Source organism: Alosa pseudoharengus, unplaced genomic scaffold (genome assembly GCF_046254945.1).
Source record: "Alosa pseudoharengus isolate Yale_2024_CS ecotype anadromous, Long Island Sound unplaced genomic scaffold, YU_APseudo_1.1 YU_APseudo_1.1_scf_22, whole genome shotgun sequence".
NCBI classification, from domain to species: Eukaryota; Metazoa; Chordata; class Actinopteri; order Clupeiformes; family Clupeidae; genus Alosa; species Alosa pseudoharengus.
Genome location: NW_027468680.1, coordinates 1381702 through 1391701, shown reverse-complemented (window position 1 = coordinate 1391701; position 10000 = coordinate 1381702). Strand labels below are relative to the sequence as shown.

The 10000-nt window shown below is 47.9% G+C and overlaps 2 protein-coding genes across 3 annotated transcripts in view; one reads left to right on the top strand and one right to left on the bottom strand.

Moving 5' to 3' along the window:
- Positions 1 to 4440, bottom strand: part of LOC143139601 (E3 ubiquitin-protein ligase TRIM21-like) — a 17852-nt gene extending 13412 nt beyond the window's left edge. Inside the window, exons 1-2 of the mRNA XM_076300177.1 lie at positions 4370 to 4440; positions 1481 to 1977 (exon numbers count right to left, since the gene is read on the bottom strand). Of these exons, the coding sequence (XP_076156292.1) occupies positions 1481 to 1969 (489 nt within the window). The 5' untranslated portion in view covers positions 1970 to 1977; positions 4370 to 4440. The remainder of the gene's footprint in view (positions 1 to 1480; positions 1978 to 4369) is intronic.
- A 979-nt stretch (positions 4441 to 5419) lies between these two features.
- The window catches only part of LOC143139602 (endoribonuclease LACTB2-like), an 18480-nt gene continuing 13899 nt past the window's right edge, over positions 5420 to 10000 (top strand). For both annotated transcript variants that reach the window (XM_076300179.1, XM_076300178.1), the window contains exon 1: positions 5420 to 5720. In XM_076300179.1, the coding sequence (XP_076156294.1) occupies positions 5599 to 5720 (122 nt within the window). In that variant the 5' untranslated portion in view covers positions 5420 to 5598. The remainder of the gene's footprint in view (positions 5721 to 10000) is intronic.

Here is a 10000-nt window from a genome sequence, read left to right as displayed (position 1 = left end):
GAGATATGAGGAGTGATATGAGGAGTGAGGAGTGATATGAGGAGTGATATGAGGAGTGAGGAGTGATATGAGGAGTGATATGAGGAGTGAGGAGTGATATGAGGAGTGAGGAGTGATATGAGGAGCGATATGAGATGTGAGGAGTGATATGAGGAGTGATATGAGGAGTGAGGAGTGATATAAGGAGCAATATGAGATATGAGATATGAGGAGCAATATGAGGAGTGATATGAGGAGTGATATGAGGAGTGATATGAGATATGAGAGGAGTGATATGAGGAGTGATATGAGGAGTGAGGAGTGATATGAGGAGCAATATGAGATATGAGGAGTGAGGAGTGATATGAGGAGTGATATGAGGAGCAATATAAGGAGCGATATGAGATATGAGGAGTGAGGAGTGAGGAGTGATATGAGGAGTGATATGAGGAGTGATATGAGGAGCAATATAAGGAGCGATATGAGATATGAGGAGTGAGGAGTGAGGAGTGATATGAGGAGTGATATGAGGAGCGATATGAGGAGCGATATGAGATATGAGGAGCGATATGAGATATGAGGAGTGAGGAGTGATATGAGGAGTGATATGAGGAGTGAGGAGTGATATGAGGAGTGATATGAGGAGCGATATGAGGAGTGATATGAGGAGCAATTTGAGGAGTGATATGAGGAGTGAGGAGTGATATGAGGAGTGATATGAGATATGAGGAGTGATATGAGGAGTGAGGAGTGATATGAGGAGTGAGGAGTGATATGAGGAGTGATATGAGGAGTGATATGAGGAGTGATATGAGGAGTGAGGAGTGATATGAGGAGTGATATGAGGAGTAATATGAGGAGTGATATGAGATATGAGGAGTGATATGAGATATGAGGAGTGATATGAGGAGCGATATGAGATATGAGGAGTGATATGAGATATGAGGAGCGATATGAGGTGTGGTGACCCCTGTGGTGTGGTGACCCCTGAACCCTGCAGCGTGGTGTGGTCAAAGATTGTTAAGGCGGAGCAAGATACATTGTCATAGTTCATGTCTATGGGCGCAAAATGGGGATGGAATCCTGTCTGCATAAAGAGGTGTGTCGATGACGTATTGATGAGCGTACGTTGCAACCGGCCAACAGCAGCGGCATAAATAACCGGCGCACACATATAAGGTCGATTTTCTCCTGACTGGAATGCTCAAAAATGCTAAAAATGTACCTGAAATGTTCAGAAGGGTTTGAGGATCATGAAAACGTGGCCGAAATTCACATTCCTAACTCTATAGAACTAAGACCTTAGCATATGTGGTAAAATTCTGAGCTATGCCCATAGACTTCAATGGAGCAGTCGCTGCCTCTGCTCTGCATAAAGGGGGATTTTGACCCCCCCTCGTGCGATCCGGGTACCCAGAAGTGGCTCCTGATGAAATATCTTGCTCCGCCTTAACAATCTTTGGTGTGGTGACCCGTGGTGTGGTGACCCCTGACCCCTGACCTGTAGCGGCTCACTGAGCACGTGCCTCTGCAGCGCCGGCGCCCTCTGGTGGAGCTCCAGGTGCAGCGCGCAGAACGACGTGCCGCAGTCCAGGCAGGACTTGAGGGCGCGGAGACGCCACTGCCCGCCTCCGCCACCGCACACGTCGCACGCCACCTCCCCGGGCAGCGCAAGTGCACGAGGGACGGGCGAGGAGCCCTCTGGACCAGGGGCGGGGCCAAGCTCAGCGTCGGTGTGGGCGGCGCCCTGGCGGAACAGCTCCACCATGTCACGCAGGGTGGTGTTGATACGGAGCGCGGGCCGCTGGGCGAAGGCCTCCTTGCAGAGCGGGCAGCGCCAGCCGTGAGCCGTCTTGTCCCAGTACTGACCCAGGCAGGCCTGGCAGTAGTTGTGGCCGCATGAGGTGGTGACCGGGTCGGCCAGCAGCTGGAGGCAGATTGGACACTGCAGCTGCTCCTCGCGGATCACGCCAGCACCGGAGAATGCCATGGCAACCACTGGAAACACACCACACATGATTTCAAGTTAGCCGTCTCAGGCTATGTTTACATCGTCAGTTAAATGTGACCCAATTCTGATTTTTTGCTCATATGCGCCACAGTTTAGACATGCAACATGAATGTGTACACAGGAAAAACACAGATCAGTTCAAGGCATAATTCATATGCAGAAATAAATCAGATATGAATCAGACATGTGCCAATGTGACTGCCGTCTAAAAGGGCAGATCGAATATTCTCTATCATTTTAAAAATGCACATCTTTTACCTTTTCAGATTTACATTTAATTACACAAAATGTTATTTTAACATGCACAACTGGCAGAACATAGAAAATCAAATGAAAACAAGAGATGGAAAAGCTGCTAAGGGCCCAACATACTTCAGTAAACAACTAGCCCTGACCATCATAAAGCAGTTTATCTTACCCTAGTTCTCACTGCAATAGCCCTGAGCATCATAAAGCACTTTATCTTACCCTAGTTCTCCTAAATTGCACTGGAAGTGATTAACAGAGTTTAACAAAGTAGCTGAAATCAAGAACATTCGTAACTTTTAAAATCAGATGTAACAAACAGGTATCAGCCACACACACCATCACACACACCTGATCAGATCAGACCCTTCACCCAAATTAAACAGAACAGGTATCAGCCACACACACACACACCATCACACACACACACACACACACACACACACACCTTATCAGATCAGACCCTTCACCCAAATTAAGGCTTCCTTACACCATGTGATTTTCACAAAATCTGGGCAAGATTGTTAAGACAGTAGTCTTTTGAGTAAAGCTTTTCAAGAATCTTTCCCAAATCTTGTCAAAAGTTAGTCAGTAAGTTAGTGGTAGTCAAGACACTACAGGCCTGTCCCTCACAGGCTCAAATGTGTAACCCATGCCATTCAAATTACTAATTTTCGTGTATACATAATATGCTGCAGCTGTTGCCTATAGAACTTCTCAGGTCCTACCATGCCAGTGACGTCATTGAAACTGGCAGCGTTCTAATACTAACAAACGCAATGTTGGTGTTGCTTAAAAAAGGCTACGTCTTTATTTTTTTAATTAAATGTTTTAGTGTCATTTATTTTTAATTGTCATAATCAACACATTATCAATGTTGATTCTTTCAGTTCAGTTCATCTTTAAAGAAAATATATGGTTTGGAGGGTTGAATCCAGCTGTCAACCTTATGCACCTGGCACAAGTTCATGATGAATACAGTTAAGAACACAATTATTATACCCCTGGCTAATATTGATTTAATGCTGATTCTCTCTTTATCAATGTGTTTGTTCTGACTAAAAATGACACTGTCACATGCCAAAAGTTTGTAAGACAATGTGGGAGAAACATGGAATTAAAAAAAGAAGCGTTTTCATGTTTTTTTATTTTATTTTTATGACAAATGACTAAGACCGCACCTTTTTAATAGCAATCCGGGTTTTCAGTCAGAAACAATTTTTAATGTTGTTTCGTAAAATAAAATAAAATAATTATTCTCCAAAGTTCTCCAAAATCTATTTTTCCAAAGACCCCGGGTGTGGAAAGGCGGCACTCTATCAATGTTTTTTAGAGATGTGTGTGTGTGTGTGTGTGTGTGTGTGTGTGTGTGTGTGTGTGTGTGTGTGGGACTGCTGGTGTGTGTGTGTGTGTGTCTGTGGGACTGCTGGTGTGTGTGTGTGTGGGGGGGGGGGGGATGTCCGGTGTGTGTGTCTGGGACTGCTGGTGTGTGTGTGTGTGTGTGTGGGACTGCCGGTGAGTGTCTGTGTGTAATGTGACTCCTGTTGAACCATGTGATTCTAGATACAGATAGAAGCAGACACAGCTGAGAGAAATGTGTCACCCTGCCCCCTCACACACACACACACACACACCCTCATACAAACACACACACACACACACCCTCATACAAACACACACCCTCACACACACACCCTCATACAAACACACACCCTCACACACACACCCTCATACAAACACACACCCTCACACACACACCCTCATACAAACACACACCCTCACACACACACCCTCATACAAACACACACCCTCACACACACACCCTCATACAAACACACACCCTCACACACCCTCATACAAACACACACCCTCACACACACACCCTCATACAAACACACACCCTCATACAAACACACACCCTCACACACACACACACACCTCTTTGTCATTCTGTGCGTCTGTCTGTCTGTGTTTTGGGTGTGTGTGACTTTTTTTATGTAAAGGTGTGGTCTGTTGTGTGTATGTGTGTGGTCTGTTTGTGCGTGTGTGCGTGCGTGCGTGTGTGCGTGCGTGTGTGCGTGCGTGCGTGCGTGCCTGCGTGTGTGTGTGTGCATCTGCGGTAGTTGTACTCACGGTCGTCTTCTTCTGGAAGGTGTGTCTGTGCGCTAAGAGAGAGGAGGTGGTCTACGGTGAGCAAAGCAGCACAGAACTTCCTCTTCAGACAAAAACCCTCCCACACACACACACACACACACACACACACACACACACACACAGCTGTCACTGCACTCTGCTGCGCTTCTCTTGTGTTCAGCAGTCTGGCCCAGCATGCAGCTCTTAAAGAAACAGAGATCCACTCTGTAAACGAACACAGACCCCTCTCTCTCTTTCTCCCTCTCTCTGTCTCTCTCTCTCTCTTTATTTCCGTCTCTGTCTCTTTCAGCATAACACACATGGAATTCCTTTCCTCCCTCTCTCTCTCTGTTTAAATGACAGAACCCCCCCTCCCATACACATACACACACACACACCCTCTTAAAGAAGCATGGAGTCTCCCTCACACACACACTCTTAAAGAAGCATGGAGTCTCCCTCACACACACACTCTTAGATAGATAGATAGATAGATACTTTATTGATCCCCAGGGGAAATTCAAGAAAACTCTGTGTTTCTTAAAGAAGCATGGAGTCTCCCTCACACACCCTCTTAAAGCAGCATGGAGTCTCCCTCACACACACTCTTAAAGAAGCATGGAGTCTCTCTCACACACACTCTCTCTTAAAGCAGCATGGAGTCTCCCTCACACGTCGTTCCGCGATTCTGGTACATAAAATCGCGGCGATTTTGCCAGTGTGAAAGGGCCTACACACTCTTAAAGAAGCATGGGTTAGCTTGCATTCAGTCTAGCCTGGGTATATAGTTAGAGCTTGCATTCATTCTAGCCTGGGTATATAGTTAGCTTGCATTCAGACTAGCCTGAGTATATAGTTAGAGCAGTCTAGCCTGGGTATTGGAGCTTGCATTCAGTCTAGCCTGGGTAGTCACTCAGTTCTCTGTCAGGTTTGTCATCAAAAACAGCCATGTAGTGCTTAGCGACATCAAGTGGTCGTGGAGGGGGACTATTCAAGTGGAGGCGACACAGAGCTTTTATTTTGAAAGCACATAATTCAGGAAGTAAAACATGTAAACAAAGGGAAGACAGCAACGGTTGAGTCAAGTTCAGAGTAGATTATAAACTGTTTCCCTCGTTCAGGTTGAGTCCAGTTCAGAGTCGATTATAAACGGGGTCCCTCGTTCAGGTCAACTCGGTTTGACGCGTGTTATAGCACGAGGCGTGTTGAAACTTTCTAGCAGCAGGACGATGACTGCCATCCTCCCGCGGATTGAGCAGCTGTCCGCGCGCGTCGTACGGATCCTCGGCTGCAACCCGGGCCCGATGACCCTGCAGGGTACCAACACATACCTGGTGGGCACCGGGAAACGGTAAGGCCTCTCACCCCCCGTTCCTGTTCGTGTCTGTCAGTCACTCAGTTCAATTCAATTAAATTCATCAAAGCTTTATTTTATACCTTTTGACCGTGTAGAAAGAAGCGTCCCTCTCACTCTACAGTCATACAGTGACCACATCTACAATCCTACAGTGACCACATATCATTTGCTCTTTCGGTAGCAATGTTTTGTTGTGTCTGCCTTCTGCTAGTCCAGTGGACAGAAAGGTGAACCCGGAAATGTTGAATACACTAAAGTTTTATGATGGAAATATATAGTATGGGTTCCCAGCATGCAGAAATTTGTGTAATTTGTGTAATTGAGCTAATTAGCATAAATTAGCATAATACCCTATATTGATTATATTATAAGAGCTGCTTGGCCAAAATGGACAATGTTAGTATGTTTTTAGGGGTTACTGGAGATGCTGAGTCCATATCTGACATTTTCAAGATAGATTTAAAATCACTATTTAAACTTGGTTTGGTCACGTTTTTACTCTCATTAAGCTGATTTTGCTGAGTTTTTGGGGGCGATTTAGACGGATTTTTGGAGGATAAAAATGTTCAGTGTTTAGGAATAATTTGGATCCTCAAGTTATTTCTGAATTCCACAATCATTTTGGAAATAGCTATTCACTGGCCCTTTGCTGTGACTCACAATTGAGTAACAAAGTGAAGAACTACAGTAGCCTCTACTACTCCTCACTGTCCTCATCCGTTGTCCTGTCGCCATCTTCTCCAGATCCCTGTCCTTCTGCTCTTTTTGCTGTGTAAATATATTGCCACATGTAACATCACTGCCTTTGCAGAAACAATAATTAGTACAGGCCAGGCCTGCAGCTGCACAGCTGCACTTTACAGATACACAGTTTTAACCCAGCTTTGCAGTTACAGCTGATAACATCTAACAAATCAGGAGGAGCAACAGGACTTGAATCGAGGGTGGGCGAGTTCTTCTCGTTTCTTCATACCTGTCTTCTAACTCCCTCCAAACGCGGTTATATCCACAGCCGGTGGATCAGGACGGTCTGCTGCTTTCCAAAGCAGCACCTGTAGATGGGAACGTTTTCCATGGAGGAGCAAGTTGCGTTCTGCAGGAGACAGTGTCTTCAGTGCTGGAGGAGCCGGGAGTGGGAGACCTCACCGCCAGGGATGAATTACTGCACAGGCCTACCGGGCCCGGCCCAGGGGCCCAAGGGGTCAGGGGACCCTGAAGCCCAAGCCTTTGCATGGAATCATTGCCTCAATATCAACAAATCAGGATGTAATAATAATAATAATAAGCTTTATTTGTATAGCACCTTTCATACACAGAATGCAGCTCAAAGTGCTTTACATTTGAAGCATGTAACAAAATAATAGTCAGTCAGTCATTATCAATCACATTTCTTCATTGCTGGGGCCGTTTATGATCCACTCAGCAACATATCAAAAATACAGAAAATGACATGTCATAAGACTGGCAGCCTTAACCCTCTTACCCCCCACAAGCACGCCATATGGCAACTGTGGCAAGGAAAAACTCCCATATTCCAGGAAGAAACCTTGAGCAGAACCTGACTTAATAGGGGGAGCCCATCTGCTTCTGGCTGGCTGCGCCCTCCAATAGCAGCAGATGTAGAATAATCTGAAAAAGTAGTCTACAGGATAAGACGAGTTAACTAAAAGCTTTCCTGTACAGGTATGTTTTCAGATCTTTTTTAAAAATATTTACTGAACTCGCCTGCTTGATGTACAGAGGCAGGGTGTTCCATAGTTTGGGGGCATAATGGATGAAAGCAGCTTCTCCACTTTGCTTTTGGAGCACTTTGTGTACGATTAAAAGATTAGAATTGGATGATCGAAGTTTCCTTTGTGGTTGATAAGATATTAAAAGCTCAGAGATATATGAAGGTGCTATGCCATTTAGAGCTTTGTAAGTAATTAACATAACCTTAAAATCAATTCTATAGGAAATAGGGAGCCAGTGCAGTTCAGACAACACAGGGGTGATGTGTTCTCTCTTCTTAGTCTTAGTTAAAAGTCTAGCCGCAGAGTTCTGTATGAGTGCCAATTTCTTTAGATGTTTTTTGTGAAAAGTGAAGTGAAAAGTGCATTGCAGTAGTCTAACCTGCTAGTGATAAAGGCGTGAATTAGTTTTTCTGCATCTTGTTGAGTTAAAAAGGGCCGCACTTTGGCAATGTTTCTCAAGTGGAAATAGGCTGTTTGAGTAACTTTACTGATATGTAGGCTATGAATCTGATTGAATTTAGTACTGGCCATCCCCAAAATGTACCAGAATACAGGAAATCACATCAAACAAATTAAAACATTTCTGAGGAAGGACCTACAAACCCCCCTTCCACATATGCGACAATTAGTGGGGGGCCCTTAATACATCTGGGCCCAGGGGCCCGAAAGTTCATAATCCGTCCATGCTCACCGCTAGGTGGAGGCCCAAGCAAAAGGATCTGAAGAGAACCCTTGTAAGGGGTACTAAAAAGCTTACAGAGGCCTTCAGTAGAAGCCGCAGGAGGAGACCAGCCGTCGCCTGGACCTAGCTACGGGAGGAGTGCTTGCCTAAAGAGGGTTTTGATGCAGTGGCCACGGCGGAGAAGGACTTCACGCGACTGGGAGAGCGGCCTGAGGAAGCGGCCTTAGAAAATAAGGTAGTGACGCTGGCCTGGGCGCTGACTTCACCGAGAGAAGACCTTGAGCCCCTGCCCCCGCCGGACAGCTTTAGGCTGGAGTTGGCGGTGGCCCTGGCTGCGGAGCAGAGCAGAGGTGGAGCGGCAAGGAGGTGGTGCCTTGAGGACGGACGGTTGGCGGAGCCTGTTCGAGTCGCCCTGTTCGCCGGTACTCTTTAGAAAAATAAGGGGAAAAAAAGTTTGTTGTGTGAAATCCGATGGCACGAGCCAGAGAGAAGGTCAAGGCCTTGGCGCGATCATGGCGGTGTGGAGTGGCCGAAACAGCAGAGGACAGCTCTGCGACAAGGCAGCAGAGGAGGGACACCAACGTCGGTAGCTGTAGCCTGATTGCGCAGCGTGGTCCGGCTGCGATGGAACTGGAGTCTGCTGCCCTGACTGGCGAGACGACGGAGTGGAGCATCGGAGGTGCAGTGCCAGTTACGGTGCTCAGCGCCGGGGAGTCTGTGGCAGTGGAGGCAGTGGAGGCAGTGGAGGCCCCGCCAGGTGTTGGAGGCTAGGCCCCGCCAGGTGCTGGAGGAACGTTGCAGTGGAGGCTAGGCCCCGCCAGGTGTTGGAGGAACGTTGCAGTGGAGGCTAGGCCCCGCCAGGTGTTGGAGGAACGTTGCAGTGGCAGTGTAGGCTAGGCCCCGCCAGGTGCTGGAGGAACGTTGCGGTGGAGGCTAGGCCCCGCCAGGTGTTGGAGGAACGTTGCGGTGGAGGCTAGGCCCCGCCAGGTGTTGGAGGAACGTTGCGGTGGAGGCTAGGCCCCGCCAGGTGTTGGAGGAACGTTGCAGTGGCAGTGTAGGCTAGGCCCCGCCAGGTGCTGGAGGAACGTTGCGGTGGAGGCTAGGCCCCGCCAGGTGTTGGAGGAACGTTGCAGTGGAGGCTAGGCCCCGCCAGGTGTTGGAGGAACGTTGCAGTGGCAGTGTAGGCTAGGCCCCGCCAGGTGTTGGAGGAACGTTGCGGTGGAGGCTAGGCCCCGCCAGGTGTTGGAGGAACGTTGCGGTGGAGGCTAGGCCCCGCCAGGTGTTGGAGGAACGTTGCGGTGGAGGCTAGGCCCCGCCAGGTGTTGGAGGCTAGGCCCCGCCAGGTGTTGGAGGAACGTTGCGGTGGTGCACACTGCGAAAGTGCGACCTGAGGGCGTTCTCTGAAGGGAGCTGGGGATGAGAGGCGACAGACCAGGTGACTGCTAGCACGCCCCGCATTGGGCCGCTGGTGGTTGTGGTTCCCCAGGGTGAGTACGTTGCGTTGTGTGCACCAAACCTGCTGTGTGGCAGTGCCAGAGACTAATTGCTGGACTGAATGTGGGAACGCCCGCGCCGAGGACGGCAATGGCTTGTTGGGGGAGCTGTGCAACGCCAGCGTGCTGGACTGTGCTTGAGATTCCCACGATGTTTCGCGCTGGGGATTCTGGGAGAACTGAATGATCATCTCAATACCAAAGGCTTGTCCCAAGGAGAACAGTATTACCTTAAACACACATGAGGAAACTGAACAGTCCAATCAGTAGACTAGGATAAGCTAGCCAACTATGCTACTTTGTTTACAATATTTCCAGGCTTCAACTAGACAGCTGAATGTGGTAGAGTTGTAATAGAAATAGTAG